This window comes from Gallus gallus, chromosome 1, assembly GCF_016699485.2.
Source record: "Gallus gallus isolate bGalGal1 chromosome 1, bGalGal1.mat.broiler.GRCg7b, whole genome shotgun sequence".
NCBI classification, from domain to species: Eukaryota; Metazoa; Chordata; class Aves; order Galliformes; family Phasianidae; genus Gallus; species Gallus gallus.
Window position 1 is genome coordinate 59,456,496 of NC_052532.1, and position 17,436 is coordinate 59,473,931.

Genomic DNA, 17,436 nt, shown 5'->3' on the forward strand with positions numbered 1-17,436 from the left:
GTGATTCTGTTTCCCATCACAATCAACTATCTTTCCTTATGCTTGCAGTGTTAAAGAATATAGACGTGCTTAAGTGTTCTCTCTGAAGGATTGTTACCCTATGGCTGTCTAGTCATTAAAAACTCTGACTGTGGCTACAGTGCAAGCACCATATTTTAGATTCATATGCAACTCCCTAAATAATCATTCTTGACAGCTTCAAGGTAGAGCAGCATTTTTGTTTATTTTAGAGGGAAGGGGGAGCCTCAAATTCATTACTTGGACATTCAGAAGAGATTAGCCAAAAAAAAACCACAGAGTAAGGCACTTGGAATTAAGTATAACATAATAATCTACATCTTTACATTTCTCATCTTTACAGCTCTCTGTAAATAAGCTGCAGAACTGTGTGAAAGCAGCACAGTCATCTTTCAACCACCCTCCTCCTCTCCCCCCCGCAGTGGCATACTGGGTATCTAACAAGTTTCACAATGGTGTCAAAGAGAGATTAACACAGATTAAAACATCAAGCATGCAAACTCCAAAATGTAACTATCTTTGGATTTGCACTTCAGCATGCCTTGCTGAATAAAGTTTGCATGTAGTTTTACCTCAAACAGAGCCAAAGCCTCAGTGAACATGACTGAAATAAGTACGTGAAGGAACAGTACCCTACTTTGTATCAACAGCAGCGTTCCATGTTCAATTCCCGTTTTCATTTTATATACTCCAAAAACAGCCACATGAGACAAAGTTCATTAGAGAGCGAATTTTAACAGCTTTCTAAGCTATTTGAGGGCTGATAACTCCAGACAGTACTTGATGTTAATCCATTGTTTTCTTGTCTAGTATACTCAGGAAGTGAATATTCTATAACTTTACGCAACTGATTGTGAATGCTGTGGCTTAAAAATTGATGCCTTCCAGGGTCACCAATCAGCACTTCAGTTTGATGTATCCTGATGCATTTCCTCAGCCAGTGATGAAGACCATCAGCGAGTTGTTCGTCGTAAAACATATCTCCCAGAACAATGAGGTCCCAGTTGCCAGCCTCTGAGTTAATGATATTCTTAATGGTGATGGGAAAGGGAGTAACGTGGTTCAGTTCGCAGTTCAAAATCATTGCCGTTCCTGCAACTGAAAGAAGTCACAAAGTAAAATTAAAGCTGTTTTTTCGATTCTACCATAGAGCCCCCTTGCAAATTTCTTTGACAAAACATCCACCTTTCATTTTCATCACCACTATTTTTGCTTATCTAATCTAGAGACTCCCACAACTTTCATTATGTGTTAAAACCTAGCATTTCTTAATCTATCGTTATACTTCCTCCTTAATCACTGAGTAATCAAATTATGAGTAAACTATTTTCACAAGTGTCATAGGGGAAAAAATCCCAGAATCAAATAGAATCATAGAATGGCTTAGGTTGGATGGGACCTTAGAGATCTTTGGGTTCCAACTTCCCTGCCATGGGCAGGGTAGCCATTCAGCAGAGCAGGCTCCTGAGGATCCCATTCAAGCTGGCCCTGAGTGCCCCAGAGATGGGGCACCCACAGCTTCTTTGGGCAGCCTGTTCCAGAACAAAAGAAAGAAGGGTAAAATCTAGGCTCTAACATATGAAACTGCAGGAAAATTCTACGGGCGTGCAGAAACCAATTTGCCAGCTGTGATGTCTCAGAACTAATTACTAGCTTTTTTTTTTTTACCTAATTAAGGTGCTTACTCAAAGTTCTAGTTCTGCTTATAACTTCCAGATGTACTGCTTATCTATGGTAAATATCCTTCCTGACCACAAGACTTCTATAATAAGAGCAGCATCCTTGAACTAGGGGCACAAGTCCAAAACAAGAGACAAAGCATTCATTAGAGACCAGGTGTGTTGGGAAAGCCTGTGCCCAAAAAATGGATGCAGTGAGTAGGGGGGCACCTCCCCAAGCAACCACCAAAGACCCCCATACAGGTGCAGAGGACTCAGATATGCTTGTGTAACCTTTACTGGTATAATCCTATGAATATGTGGAAAGTATGTGTGACTTGTGTACTAGATAGTCATATGTTAAATATATTTGAATATAAACAGAAGAAGATGTGAAGACTCACTGTGCTTAATTCTGTGGAGATTACTCACCTTCTGCCCTGCACAGAAATGAAGCAATGTTTCCCCTTTAAACACCTGTTGATTTTAAAATCTCCCAAAATACATTGGAATACATTGAAAAGACAATTACAAGTGGAGCTGTTCTCTTCCAAACCAGATGTATAAGAAACATTTGATAGAAACTTAGCTGTTCGTTCACTCTAAGGAGCTATGGAGATACATTTGGTGCAAGAGAAGGTGGTACAACGCAGCTTCTGGTACTGTCAAAAACCATTCATCTTTTTAGCATTCGTAAATCTCTATCTGGAAACAGATTCTACCAAGTGAATCAGGGAAAAGTCTTAAATATACTCTAAAATCAATAAAGATCTGTGCAAAGAGGTAGGAAAAGAAGGGCTTACTGGGGTCAATGTCATTAGCGAGGACTTGAGATGCACCGCTCATCACAGCAGCTATTGCAGTTGCTCCGCATCCACTTCCAAGATCCAAAACGGATCGCCCTTTGACAACACATGGATTGTCCAAAATGTATCTGCATTTAAAAGAAAAAGACTCTCAGAACAATAAACCAGATATGCAAGTTTCTTGGTTGTACACTGTGCTGCAGAAAAAAATCCTCGTCATACATGTAACAAAGCATGGTATCTTAAAGGACGCTTATTCCAAACATGCAGCTTCTATATAAGATCCTTATTTGCTTCCGCTGATACTAAAAAAAATCAAGAGCCTGGATCCCAACACATCTGTGTGCAGACACCCAGGAACCCAGGCTGGGAGAACAAGACACCCTACCCTCAGACTAAAACAGCTGCAGATTTTGAGAGATGCCATTAAGAAGGTCAGGACCAGGAGTGAAGACACAGAATATCCTGATGAGGAAACGGGGATGCATAGAGGAGCTGACATCCCTTGCATCTTGTCCTGCATTTCATCACAAGGAGACCTGCCAGACAGCTTTGACACACACAGCTTGGTGCTCGAGTATGCAGATAGAAGACCAGTGAGTGAAACTGGCTTAGTTTTAATGAAAATAACCTTCTCCTGCAAAGTCTGACATCCAGCTTTGTTACACAATACCAGGGCATTATTTGCTACTGTTGAGAAGCTCTCCTTTATGAGGGCACCAGGAAAGGCATCTGTGCAGAGGTTCAGCAGCAGCTCAGCCATCGGGCAACCACCCCCCTCTGCAGCCTTCACTCAGCCGATTTACTACCAAGGCAAGGACAGGGGTGGGACCACCAGGGAAAGCACTCTGCTTCCTCCTTCTGGGGCTGTGCTTGCACTTGCAGTGATGTTCATGCAGTAACACGTAGAGCACGGTCTGGCCCAAATGCTGCCAGTGCTGTGTTTCCAGCGGAATGCTTCTCAAGTTACCCCTAATGACTGTGGTGACTTAGGACAGTCAAACCAATACATCCCCTGGCACTGACACTGTGCTGGTGTTGGAGACTGCTGTCTGCCGTGCTGGGTTAACAAGCTGTCTTACATTGCGAGTTGCATGAAATCTGGAATGGTGGAAATGCCAACTGTGAAACAAGAATGGTTAAAGAAGCAGCGTGTTCTCATGTTCCTGGGTTCCTTTTACAGGCTGTGCAGCTAATTTCTGACACTCCCAATGCCTCAAAACAAGTGCATAGATAACAGGACAATCAAGTGGTGAGATGTCAGTTAATCGGTATCGCTACTTAAATAGCTGGGTAAATGAATCAAAAAACCATACAATCAAACGTAGAGATTACCTTACCTAATTCAATTGTGCAACATTTAGGACCACTCTAACTCATTTGGATGGCAGGATAATCAGCCATTTGATTGTAAAAACCACATTTTTCCTTGTTGAAAGTGCCTTCTTATTTACACTTTTCTGCCAAAAAAACAGTACAGCCCTAATTCAGATCTTTCCCTTTCATCTATGTTGACAATGTCTGAGAGTTTGTACTTTGCTGTAACAATTACATACTTTTTCTGCTATTCAAAGTGAGAGATTTGATTTTAAAGAAGAGAACTCTAACCAGTTCCTGGGGATCAGGAATGCCAGATACATTTTGATAGTAGGTGGTTAAAATGAAAATGGGGCTTCCGACAGTAAGGCCTGATAATAAGGCTGCTGACATTCGAAAGGAAGGCATTGCAGGAGGCCAACCAGCACTCCCAGGCACATCAGCACAAACCTACTTTTCTCAGTTGACCAGACATGTATCCACACTCCTGTCTGTCTCCTACAACCACCACACACACAGTCACCATAAAATAGCAATCCTGTGTGGAGTGACACTGAGCAATAGAATTAAACACCTTACTGGGTTTTGATAGTGACAGCACAGCTCTTTCACAGATCCAGATTTGGCCCTGTTGTCAACACACATCTTCACAGAGGACAAGAGATGTCACTGTAAGAGCTATAAGCTACTCTACATACATCGCGTGCTAAAAATTCACTGCCAACCAGAGGAGATTGCTTCTGTCCTGTATGAGCAGAGAGGAGCCTGGATTCTGTGCTCTCATGCAAGACAAATACATATCATTGTAAATCACTACAGCCAGAGTCAGGTCTGATGTCCCGGCCAGCAGTGGACTGAACTTACTGGCTTCAGTGATGCATACCTGGACAGGGCTTGGCCTCCTGGCCAGTAAATTGCCCAGAACGGGTCCCCATATGGCCACAGGTCAGGCTTTTCCCTCCAGAACCTGCAGCGAGGGGTGAGGAGGCGCAGCCGGATCTCTGGTGTCAGGTGCCCACTGCTGGTCACCTCCGTGTTCTCTTCCAAAAATGCTCTCACCTCAGGGTCCAGCGACTTGCCGGCATTCCAGTGGCAGCAGCGCTTCCAGCGCAGAGCGGGGCCTCCCCTCCTGCAGGCCCTGCCTGACAGCAGCAGCCTCTTCCAGCTGCTGAAGGCCATGTCCCAAAGGCAAGCTCAGAGCACAGCCGGTCAGGGTCAGCTGACGAGGCAGAAAGCTTGAAGCAAGTTCACAGCATGCTGTTTTTTGCAGTGATGGGTGATGATTCCTGAAAGGAAAACAACAGTACATAAATAAGCCATTTCTGTGGCTTCAGGATCATGTACTGGTAAGGCTTTAGGGAGGTCCAGGTGGTGCTGTACCATCCAGAACTTCTGCTTTGCCCTGGGGAGCCTGCGAGGCCAGCAGGAAACATGGTAACAAAGGATCTATCCATCCGGGACAGTGCTACAAATATATCCAGGGAGAAATAAGGAGCCACAAAGCTAAAAACTAGATAATGTGGCCTTTTAACATCTCTCTCTGCCTTGAGGGTACAGGCAGAGCAAGCTGCTCTCATTGAAGGTTCTACCACAGCATTATTAGTTTTGGTAGCAGGGCTCTGGGATTACATTCTCTCTCAGAATAGTCAGGCTTCCAGCTCCAAGATGAAAAACCAGCTCAAGAACTAACCCTAATCAGAGTACTTTGATTTTCTGCGCCTCAGGCTGCATTTTAAAGGGTCAGATGGTCTTACAGTGCAGAAGTCTCACATGGATGCTCCCAGGTGCAGAAGAACGTAAACCTCCACCACAGTAGCCTGCTCCCTGTGAGAAACCACAGTGACACGCTCCAAGCTAACACAAGGAAAAGCAAACCGAGTGCATTCCGAACTGCCTTCGGAAGCCAAGACAATCAGACTGGGCACAGAGGCACTCAGGGACCTGCTGACACCACTGGGGGCCGGTTTCCATGTCCCAGGCAGCGAAGGCAAGGAGAGCGGGAGCATGATACATCAGTGCCCTATGTTTCATGCAGCATTTTGTGTGCGTGCTGGCCTATGCTTCAGTTCGCAGAATCAAAGGATGGGTTGTGTTGGAAAGGATCTTAAAGCCCACCCAGCCCCAACCCCCTGCCATGGGCAGGGCTGCCCCCCAGCAGCTCAGGCTGCCTATGGGCCCCATCCAACCCGGCCTGAGTGCCTCCAGAGATGGGGCACCTACAGCTTCTCTGGGCAGTCTAATGATTGCCTGATGGCTTCCTAAAGCATTAAGCTGTGAACTGAACTCCCATAATTCTTGCTGTTCAGGTCGATTTAGTTACACCTTTAAAACATTGGCTGAAGGCTTTGTATTTTTATTGCTAATAAATGCCCGTGACAATGTTTTTCATTGCTCCACATTTCAGAATGCTATTCAGCAGAGCCCGCGTAATTAACGAATGTAATTAATGAATGCCTCCCTTCTCGAAGGCAGAGCTACACAGGCCCCATCTGCCCGAGGGAAGCACCGAGCTAACCGGAATCAACGGCATGCATAAATCTTGTCAGCCAACGCTGCGTGTTGCTTTTCCCCACGAAATGCTGCAGATCAGCAGGGCCGATGATGCAGCTTATATTTCGCACCGCCCGTCACGACGCTGACCGACGCCGCATCCATTCCCTGCAGCTACAAGCACCGGGCAGCGCGCCCCGCGGGCCGCCCCGCCAGGCCCGGCCTCCTCCCGCCTCGCCTCAGGGCCCGCACCTACCTGCTGCTGCCGGCACCGCTCCTCTCCGCTCCGCCCGCCGCGCTGCGCCACGCCGCGCCCTCCCCCTCCCGCCCCCTTCCGCCCCCTTCCGCCCCCTTAAAGCAGCAGCTCAGCGTTGGCCCCCTGAGGAGCTGAGTTCTGTCATGTCCTGGCACGGACTGCCCAGAGAAGCAGTGCGTGCCCCTTCCCCGGACGAGCTCAACGATAACGATGGGTGGGGCTCTGGGCAGCCTGAGCTGCTGGGTGGCAGCCCTGCGCACGGCAGGGGTTGGGCCTAAGTGGGATTTGAGGTTCCTCCCAACCCAAACCATTCTACGGCTTTCTGGTTCTATGAAATCCCTCGCTCCGAAAAGGATCTCCTAGGGTGCCTAGTTTTTAAGTGCAGGTAGCACGGCCTCAGCTGGATCTGCCCTCATCTCCTAGGATATGAGGCCATCTAGTGACCTGCTGCCTTAGCACACTTAAAATGTGCTCTCCGAGACGTGAAAGCATCTTACAAAGCAGGACCTTTCCGTGAACGTGGCCTCACGTAACGAGTGTCCGAAGAAGATAGCCCTAGAGGCCCAGCGCAGCCAGTGTCTGCCATCACGGGATGGGGCATGGCATCCGCCCCGCGCCTCGAGCTCCAAGAAGGAAAACGCTGAGAGCACTCATAATACCCCAAGTGTACATTAAACGTGAGATCGAGAGGTCCCTGTGCCCTCTGGGTGCTCACCAATATGCTAGCGACGAAGAGCTGAGTAATACAGAGGAGGAAGCATTATCGACGTCAGCGCAAGGTGCCTGGCTGTGGTGTGATAATGGCTTTATCATGCAACACGCTACCTAGAGTGACATCAAAAGGCTCTGATAGCAGTGATGGCTGCCAGTCCTCTCACAAAGTCAGGGTTAACCATTTAAACTCTCAAGAAGTGCTTGTGCTGATGACTTCAGGAAGGCATCAAAGCCTTCCCACCTTGAGAAAGAAAATCTTTCATTGCCAAAGGCTTTTTGCTTTAGTTTAGGTAGGGACACCTTGAGAACTGCTACTGATGAAGCGCATGATGTAAGCTGCAGCCAACTAACATAGCTATGCTGGGATTTGCTCTGAGGACAAGGACGGCTTTGATCACAACATAACATGGATCTGGTAGGTGGTGAAGAAGTGCAACTGTTTCATGAGGCAGCTGTAGGGTTGCGCTCCAGGAACTCCTGTGCGTTTGAGGGAATGAGTGGGTTACTGGCTGATGCTACAACTTCCCCGTGTCCCTGGGGAAATCTGGTTTGAAGTAACTGACAGCAAGGAAATGGAATTGCACAAGGACAGGAAGCAGGAGCAGGTAGCCACCATCTCATCAAGGAGCTGACGGCTCAGGAGACACTGCAGATACAAGGGTTAAACTCAAGGCAGGAAAGACCTGCAGTGCAGCAGCCAGGTGATAACCCCAGCTTGTTCCTTCTCTCCTGATTTATAGGACTGAAACTTCAGTCCCATTTTCCAGATCTCTTTTTGGGAGGCCAACTGCCACGGCTCATGGCAGTGGAAGAACCTGAGTGGAAATTCACAGAAGGGCATATGAATGAACTCGGACTGCTATTGATTTGTAAAAAGCCTCCTCCTAACAACTCAATATCAGCAGCCAGGGTTTTGCACACCAGGATCAATGTGTGGTTAGCTGGAGGTGCAGAAACAGGTCATTACCAAAATGCGGCTGGCACATCAGCTAGTAGCTAAGGCGAAGTTGCAAATGAGAGCTCTGCACAGGTAGGGGAAAGGAGATTGAATAATTCTGTTGTGCCTTCAGGTACAGCCCACACCTATTCATTTCAGAATCACTGCATCTTTTGCATTTGAGGAATAGATAACCTGACAAAACAAATCACATATTATGCATAGAATGTCTGAAAGCATTAGGTGTGTTGTTCATAGGTTTACTTGTCCCTCTGCCTTCCAGCTGCACTAGGTTAGGAGCAGGAATGAGCAGTAGCTGGCAAACACAAAGGCATCACATGCATCATGGCAGGGGAATGCAAGGTGCAGCTTTTTATGAGGTGAAAAGAGCAGAGCTGTATTAATCTATTCCTTGTACCAATGCACACGTAGCCTTCTGAGATTAGGGGTCTCAGAGGTAAGACCAAAAAGATGGAAGTTCTCTGCATACGTAGCTAGGGCACACTTGGCTGCTCGTATTCATGCACAGTCAGACAGGAGAGCATTCGTGTAGCACAGACTGCCTCAAAAGACACATGAGGTCAGATTGTTTGTGCTTTCCTGTGTTCACTGCCCTTAAAAGAAAGATGCATTGTTGATGCAGCTATGTGTCGCTCCAGATTTGGTTACCTGCTCCTGCAAGGATGCTTATTTGGATGTTTGTTTTGATACTAAAACTGGAGAGTACCTTTTTTAAGTACAGATAAGTCCTGTTTTTATCCTTTTTAACAGGTGAAGCCTCCTTGAAAAACTGGACCTTAATTCCCATAGATCCCTTAAAATAGTGATGCTTGGGCTCCTACTTTGCAGGTCTCAGCAGTGTACTGTGACGATCAGCTGGCATGAGTGAAACCTCACTATGGAGGAGAATTAAACAGAAACCAGCTCAGCCTGGTGGGAATATCCTCCTATCAATGGAACCACATCCTGTACAAACAGGTATGCTGATGGCTTTTGTTTCCAGCACCCTATCATGGATGGCCGGGCCCTGGATTTCAGTGGTCTGTGGGAAGCTGTTGGGCATCTCCAGCTCTGCAGCTGGCCCAAGGTGGCACAGAGCTGCTCAGGGGAGGAGGAAGGCCTGTAAATAGAGCTGAGGAATGGCTGTGACTGCTATCACAGCATTTTTCTGTGGTTGCTCCTGTTCTGCCATGTTCAGACTGTGCTTCCCTGAGAAGTCCTGGGAGAGGAAGGTGATAGAACGTGCATGCAGAGGTGCTGCAGAGGAATCCTTCCCAGGCAGTCTGTAGCTGTCTAAGTCTTCCTGGGTGAAATGAAGACATTCACCATGTCCCTATCCTTCCTGGTTTCCAATGACAGGAAAATCCACCCTGCCTTCTTTCTCCTCGGGGCTCTCACAGCCCCTTCATTTGTGATGTTCCACAGGTGATCTGCCAGCATCAATATATTTATTAGACCTTGGTGTTTCCCGGTCAGGAAAACAATGCCAAACAGGGCTAAGTCAATATTCGGTCTGGAGCAAGAGAACAGAACAGCAGCTTGGGGTCCTAACATAACCAATGCTTCCCAGGTTCAGCCCTGCTTGTTGCCAGGCAGGCTGCATTCACTAGCATGTTCAAACCTATGATTAATTCCTTCTCTGTTCTCCAGGCAGTGCTCTAGCTTGCTCCAAAAATAAACCCTGATGCTGTAGTACATTTTGTTGTCTGATTTTTGAGGACGATGCTAACACACTGGTACCAGGGGTAAGGTAAGCAAATAAAGTTTTCAAGGATCTGCATCAGTTCACTGGAGGCAGTGAAGTGCATTGATTCTGCATTTCCCCAGAGCCAAAGAACTGCACAGAATGTTTTAGTCTCCTGTGACTCTCAGAGCCTGGCATCAGCTGAACTCCTCCTTTCACCTTCTGTGTGGTGGTCTGACAAACATTAAGGCTCTTGTGAGGATCTGGGGACAGAAGAATTGATGGAGACCTGAGGCAGATGCAAGACGTGATGCTTACTGGAGAGCTCCAGGGGAAACTTCTCATACAGTATATCTCCTCTTCTGGGTAACGTTTGCTATTAAGAGGGCTGTTCCAAAAATAATGCCTCCTGTATTATTATACTGGCAGATGTTGGTGATATAGCAGTAGAGGTTAAACCTTCCCACCAGTAGTCCATTACATGTTGTTGCCGTATGACAGATGGCAGCAGAGGGGCAGTCTGACAAAATGGCATCCGACTTGGAAGTAGGTATAAAGCAAAAGTGTGCCACTGAGTTCCTCCAGGAGGAAAAAATGGCACCCAGTGACATTCGTTGACACTTGTTGAACATTTATGGAGACCAAACTGTGAATGTGAGCAAAATGAAGCAGTGGATGGCGCGTTTCAATAACGATGCCATCATTGCTGATGTAAAGCAGTGGGTCACCTCCACTGTTGCAGATTATAGCTGAGAATTTGCTCTATCGGTGTTGTTGTGCTTTTTGTATCTGTTGTCATTTCCATAGAAATAAATAGGATGCACTACTTTTGGAGCAACCTACGTACATTTTTGGGGCATTTCAGGTTCCTCGAGAAATTTAATTGTAAGTCAGGGTCCTGCTCTATCAGGGCAGCTTTGCTCTTTCTATTTTGCACTTGTATCCAAAGGACATGGAAAAAAGTTATGCCACTGCAGGGGTGCCCAGAGGAGTGGAAACGCAGCTCCCTGCAACCCCAGCTGGCTCACTCATCAAAGCTTAAGTTCAACATCACCAAGCACAGAAGAGCTACTATTTATGCACATGGAGGTACAGAATGGTGACGAGGGAATTGGAGAAAGTCCCGGTATTTGGGCTTGTCATCAATGTCCAGTGATACCTACAAAGTGTTAGTTTCACTGGCTTTCCCGTCCATGCTTAACCATGCAGGTGTACCCTCCAAAATGTGTTTGGCAACTCTATTCTTAAAATAAAGTCAACCCTGCCATTTTTGGTCTGGCAGGTTTCAAATGCATGCCTGACCATGGGGTTTGCTTACAGAACAGCTTGAACTGGGGATATTATATCTGCGTGCTTCAGGCCTCTCTGGGCTGGCTGGGTACATCAGCAGTGCACAGCGGTTTCTATCCTGGCAGCAGATGATGTGATACAGCGTGCTCCTCACAGCACACTCAGCCAGAGGACCCCCAGCGTGGCACTAGGTGACCTTGCAGCTCTGTTTCTATCTGCTGAGGGGTCAGGTCCCCCGCGATCAGCTGCACCCAGCCTCAGTGGATGCGGCAGCAGTGCTGTGAGCATGCAGCACAGCCTCTGTGTGTGGCTGCAAAGACTGCAGCTCCCGGGAAAAACTCCTGGGATTGCCCCTAAGAGTGGTGTTTTGGCTTGGAGGGAGGCACTGAGCCCATTGCCACATCAGAGGGTGTTAAATGCTCCCACCCCCAAAGGATGTGCCTGACAGGAACCGCTGGAGTTGCTCAGCATGGATCCGGGTTTAAATAAGTTGTGGCTGTTGGTTTGCAAGGAAGTCACTAAGAAACATGATCCTCAAGGAGAAGCAAGCTGCTTTGATCTCTGTTCTGTTGTGAGATGTGAGCTCAGAGCAGAACTCCAGTACTTCTAAGCAAAAGCATGAGTGCAGGAAAGCTGTCATCAGTAGTAAGAATCCTAAGCAGCAAAGTACTTCAAGGCAAAATTTTGTTATCTGGCATGGGGGATGAGTGGCAGAGAGATATGACTGAACCTATGAATATAAATGTTTAGACGTCTGCTAAAAAACACATGCTGCAATAGGGAAAACGAAGCAGACCCTTTAGTGCTTTTAATTTGCAAGAAGTGCTTTTAGATTTGTAACACCACTGTGACGATCTCAGCATGCATTATAACAGCACGAAGCAAAGCAGCAGTCCTTGCTAAACAGGGAAATAATTCACAATGCATATTCATTTCAGGAAATACTTCTCATCTGTCCTTGGTCTCGTGTTGTATATTGGCTATGGATTTGGTGCATTTGGATTTCTCTAGCACGCCCTTGGGCTTTCAAGTGTGCGAGGATGCATTGTAATGTAGATGTGGGGTGTCTGGCACTTCTTAGTGAATAGAGCTTCAAAGGGAAGTTAGGAAATTGAAATCAGGGAAGTTGAAATCAGACTCTAATTACATTTGTACAGGGGCCAAAGGCATTTTGACAAAGAGCCTATGTGCTGTTCACGAACAGATTTCGTGCAGAATGCATGAAAACATAGCCTCGGTTCGCACTCCCACTGGTATCGGCAGACATGGGACTGGCCTGATTTCTATGAAACAAAGATAAAGGAAAATTGTGTTGGTGAGGTGTATGTGACAGCCTGAGCGCTTCAGCTCTGGAAGCCTTCCCGCATTCCCAGTGCAAGGGATGGTCTAACTGGGAGCACCGACCACTGGCACAGCCGTGCCTCAGCCATCGCAGCCAGCATCGCTGCAGACATGCGGCCAAGCAGCTATCCAGCTTCTCCTGCCTTTCCCCTTGCCGCAACGTGTACCTCCTTTATTTCCTCGGATCTCTCCCAAGCAAACACACAGCAAGCTGCTGGATGCTGGAGCACTGCTAGCAGAGGGATAAGAGTTTAGAGGCAGGTGCACCTGCCCATGGTGCGACGCCAGCGGGGCCGCCTGCCAAACAATAGGGCTTTGTCCTGGCAGATGTCGGGGCAGCGGAGCAGCGGCGTTGGCTCCATCCTCCTGAGCGCAGCTGAGGAGCGCGCTGACCTGATTCCAGGAGGCTGGCGCTACGGCGAGGCTGTGGGGGATTTGGCCAAGGTCATGCAGCGAGGGAGGGATGCTGTCAGAGATGGATGGAAATCGGCGTGGTGCTTTAGCTTGATGCTCGCAGCACAACACCTCCATTAACGCGTGACAAGCCGGTGATTTATCCAAGCGGCGTACTTTGCTGATTAGGCTTTATCTCAGCCTGTGCGTCTTCTGTGAGCAGAGAGCAGAGGGCAAACCTCACAGAGCAGAATACAGGCTCTCACCTCTGGGTCTTGGCACTGAATCATCTGAAATGTAATGGCTGCGTATGATCCTGCTCCTTGCCTGATGAGGATGACAGCCCACCTAGTCAGTCTCTTGGTAGAGGAGGTGCGTTTTGCACACTCAGTGTAAAATGAAAGGCAGAAGTGAGGCAAAGTGGCAGGCAGGAGCCCTGGGCTTTCATCATTCTGACCCAGAACATGGATCTGTTTGCTGAGGGTGAACTGGGTGCTCTGGCCAAGAGAGTGGACAAGACTGTAGTTTTTTGGGAACACAGGGCCAGCAGTGGGAGGGAGTGGTGGGAAAGAAGGGGCAGGGTGCTATTCAATCATTTCAGTCGCCTCATGAAGCCTCTCTGTCGAGGATCCTCTCCAAAAGCAGATAAGAATGGAATGTGCCTATATGTGATTGCAGTGTAAGGGCACGTGTGCGCTGGACGTACGTAACGTGAATTAAATGCAATGAGCTACAATAGGGAATTACAGGTTTTAAAGATTTAAATTTTAAATCACAGAAGCTGCAGAGATGCTGTGGCAGAAATGCAGCAACGTCGTCTTTGCTTCGTTATCTGTAATTCTGCCGTATGAATAATAATTATACTGCGTGACAGAGGAGAGCGGTGCGCTTTTATTCAAGCTTAATCTTTACAGATATGAGGCCAGTATAGAAGATGAGCTACTTGCTTTAATGGCATTATAATTTGATTTAACATTAGAATATGTGCCTGCAGTATCTGCTTTCCAAGTAATAAGGAATTGTGCTGGAGGAAATGTTCTTTGCTTTTCGTATGGCTAGCGATCTGGTTTGCTTACTTTTAAAGCCTGAGGCAGCAAATACCTTTCCAGTGTTTTAAGCAGTCTTCTTGCATAAGCTTGGAGAATAAAATTTGCTTTATTTATGAACCCTGCTGTGAGATTCACTGCTGCTGTTGTTTTTCTCCCTGTTACTGCTGTGCGCTCTCCTCTGCCCTGAGCCTAGGATGGCTTCAGCGTCAGTCAAAAAGTCCATGCTTATGAGCAGCCTGTTTCTTCCAGCTATTTGTGCTCTGCATCATGTGAAGTAGCTCACAGCACTGCAAACTGCTCAAAGGAAAGTCAGCCAAAAGTAGAGAACTGTCCTTCCGAGGGCTGCAGACATTTGTTTTCGCCTTATTTGTTTTCCCTCTCTTCTACCCGACCAGATCTTGTGAACCTTGTGAGTGTATAGGTATCAGAGCAAAAGAGAGGCTTTCAATGGAAAATCAATGTGGCTTGGCAGCTGGTGGAAGATTGCATGCAGGAAGCTGTAGAGCTATGTTAAGGAGTTGAGTGATCTCTCACCAGCAGCACGATTTTCAATTCACTGAAGAATGCTGAATTAAATAAAACGTGAAGCAACAGAGTCCCAGCAAGGGTAAGTGAGATAGCTTTCAAATAGCAGGGTTTTCCACCTCTCTGAAACATCGGGCACTCCTTGCAGAAGTAGGACAAAGAGCTTGACAGACCTGTAGTCTGATCTCTTATGGCAGATCCTAAGGATCCTAAGGCTTGTTAGCATTTGACCCAATTTAAACTAACAGATTCTGAAAAAAAAAAGACTTGCTGAGAGATTAAGGGGAGGGAAAGCTGAAAAAACTTGACACTGGGAGAAAGATTCCCTGCAGCTGAAGACGTGGGTGCCTAAGGAAGAACAAACCTACCAAGCCCCAAATCTTTCCTTGCTGTCACACCACTGGAAAACTAGCAGGTAATGGGACAAAGCTGTTGCCACAGGAAACTCAGAAAGGTCGTGGGTGATCTGGTCTATGCCATGAAGCTCCTGCAGTTCAGTCCTACCATATCCCCAGTATGGTGATAGGCACTTCATGTATATAAATGTATTTTGGATGTGCTTATGGGAACTGTTGAATCACGGCCTGAACCACTGATTGACCACCTGAGGCAAGCATCGAGTCAGCCGTGGGAGCACAGGTGAAGGCAATTCACCTGTGTGACTGGAAGGGGTGGAGCCAGACTCCACCTCTCCTAGACCCCATTTAAGGGCTGACTGCCACTGAGGAAGGATCTCTTCCTGGAGATTGCTCCTCATAGAGTTTTTGTGAGCCTACAACACTGGTGAGTATCTTTCATTTATATCTGACTTTTTTTTTTTTTCCAACATGGTAATCTTACCAGCCTAACTTCTCTGTATACTATATAATGCCTGTGTACTTATTTGCTGTACAGATGTGGGACACCCAACCTATCTATCATGCCCTGTGGAGCTCTGAGACCCTCAGCAGGTGAAAGAAAAAAAATCATCATATCCCTCTTTGATCACCCCAGATGCACCCTACACCTCAACCCTATTGGTCACCACCTCTCCTCTGGCTGCGGAAAAGGTGTGAGGAAACCATGGCACAGCAGAGCATAAGGGTGGGACAGAGCTCTGCTGGGTGATGTGAAGCAACAAAACAACCAGACCCTGCCCTGCTGGCCTGGCTTGGGGCAAAGCCTTGGTGGTCTTTCCCCATGAGCAGCTGCTTGTACTTGGGCAGAAGAAAGAAGGGGCTAGGCTTGGTTTTCTGTGAAAGAAAATTAAAAACAGTAGCTGTAAGCAGGTATCCACTCATAGAACTGTCAAATTGTTTGAGTTGGAAGGAACTTTTAATGCAGGCCAGGATACAGTTGGCTTTCTGGGCTGTGAGGGCACATTGCTGGCTTATGCCCAGCTTGCCATCCACCAGTACCCCCAGGTCCTTCTTGGCAGGGCTGTGCTCCATCCTTGCATCCCCCAGCCTGTACAGGAAGTGGGGATTGCTACAGCCCAGGTACATATCTTCAACTTTTGTTGAACCTCATGAGGTTCTCGTGGGCCTGCTGCTCAAGCCTGTCTAGGTCCCTTTGCATGGCATCTCATTCCTTAGGTGTGTCAGTTACACCACACAGCTTGGTGCCCTCCACAAACTTGTTGAGGGTCCACTCAGTCCCACTGACAATGTCACTGATGAAGATATTGAAGGACAGCCCCCATGCCAGAGCGGAGGAAAGTGTCACCACTGGGCAGGAAGAGAAGGATCCTGATGTAGCTGAGGTCTTCCAAAAGGGAGAACTACAGTCTGGACAAGGTGGTGGTGCTCCACAGTAAGAGCAATTAGCTGTGAATGAGTGTCGGACTGGCTTAACTCTTATTCTCTGACCTGGAGCCCAATGAGTAGACAGGTACAAGTTAATAAACAAACCAAACTAAATAAAATAGCCTGGCTCTCAGTGCAAAGTCGAGGACATAGCTGGGCTCCCGGAACACTCCTGCTTGGATCTGGAGCAGTCTGGTTTGCCACACTGAGCACTGCAGCCACCAGGATCTGTGATGTGACAGAGGACTGGGGTCGTCTTTTTCCTTGGATATGTGTTTAAATTGTTTCAGCTCTTGTCTATTTTCAGTAGAGCGCTAGAGGAAGATGAGACATAAAAGGGGCATATAATTTGTGAATCTAAGGCAAGGAGAGAGCAAAGATGCCATTGTGTTGCCAGCAGGTGGGAAGCAGCAGTTCTCTATGCCTCTGTCTAATGACCTATGCTGCAGAGTTCTTTGGAGGCATTAACTTTTCACAGTGGTTTGTTGTATAAGGACAAATACCAATCATATAAGAATATGATGTAAGAATAAGCATGACTTGTGCATGGAGAGAGACTAACAGAGAAGGATGAAATAGCACATTATATTCTGCAAACAACCTGTTTAAAGCATACAGATAGCGGAATTACTGAATATGAGCAGGGAACTCATCACAGTGGAGAAAACAGCCTCAGAACTTCAGAATCATGCAAGTTCTTTTAGAAGGAGATGCTGCTCCCAAATTTGTCTGCTGCGGCTTTGGCAGTGAGTGACCATAATAGCAGGGCTGTACAAATGGGGATAGGATAGTGCTGATTTCTTCCTGGACACTGTGCAATGGCTCTTAAATCTTAGGCAACTCGGGAATCATAGAATCATAGAATGGCCTGGGTTGAAAAGGATCACAATGATCATCGATAAGATTCCCTGCTATGTGCAGGGTCACCAACCACCAGACCAGGCTGCCCAGAGCCACATCCAGCCTGGCCTTGAATGCCTCCAAGGATGGGGCATCCACAGCCTCCTTGGGCAACCTGTTCCAGTGTGTCACCCTCTGGGTGGAAAAACTTCCTCCTAGTATCTAACCTAAACCTCCCCTGTCTCAGTTTAAAACCATTCCCCCTTGTCCTATCACTGTCTACCCTCGTAAACAGCTGTTCCCCCTCCTGTTTATACACTCCCTTCAAGTACTG

At 47.2% G+C, this 17,436-nt stretch overlaps 1 protein-coding gene and 1 long non-coding RNA gene across 4 annotated transcripts; one reads left to right on the forward strand and one right to left on the reverse strand.

The window, feature by feature from the left end:
• Nucleotides 1-204: 204 nt before the first annotated feature.
• On the reverse strand, nt 205-6,572 carry ETFBKMT (electron transfer flavoprotein beta subunit lysine methyltransferase). Of its 3 annotated transcripts, XM_015287137.3 has the most exons (5): nt 6,315-6,572; nt 5,490-5,623; nt 4,683-5,085; nt 2,480-2,610; nt 205-1,116 (listed from the first exon to the last, which is right to left on the reverse strand). In XM_015287137.3, exons 3-5 carry the CDS (start codon nt 4,976-4,978, stop codon nt 752-754), a joined length of 792 nt encoding a protein of 263 aa, XP_015142623.2. In that variant the 5' UTR covers nt 4,979-5,085; nt 5,490-5,623; nt 6,315-6,572; the 3' UTR covers nt 205-751. The 3 variants fall into 3 exon arrangements, with proteins under 3 accessions (XP_015142623.2, XP_416369.2, XP_004937950.2); XM_416369.7 differs by lacking the exon at nt 5,490-5,623 and having other exon boundaries at nt 6,546-6,572; XM_004937893.4 differs by lacking the exon at nt 5,490-5,623.
• A 103-nt stretch (nt 6,573-6,675) lies between these two features.
• LOC121109213 lies at nt 6,676-13,442 on the forward strand. Its single transcript, XR_005862566.2, has 3 exons — nt 6,676-7,674; nt 9,046-9,174; nt 9,847-13,442. It is a non-coding gene; the product is annotated as an uncharacterized LOC121109213 (long non-coding RNA).
• Nucleotides 13,443-17,436: the final 3,994 nt, after the last annotated feature.

What these genes read in the sequence shown, in the direction of transcription:
- ETFBKMT (XM_416369.7), bottom strand. Translation starts at nt 4,978, where the DNA reads ATGGCCTTCAGCAGCTGGAAGAGGCTGCTGCTGTCAGGCAGGGCCTGC. An exon ending in GGAGGCCAAGCCCTGTCCAG is followed by an intron (nt 2,611 to 4,682) that starts GTATGCATCACT and finishes TTTTAAATGCAG; the next exon opens with ATACATTTTGGACAATCCAT. An exon ending in CGCTAATGACATTGACCCCA is followed by an intron (nt 1,117 to 2,479) that starts GTAAGCCCTTCT and finishes GACTTCTTTCAG; the next exon opens with TTGCAGGAACGGCAATGATT.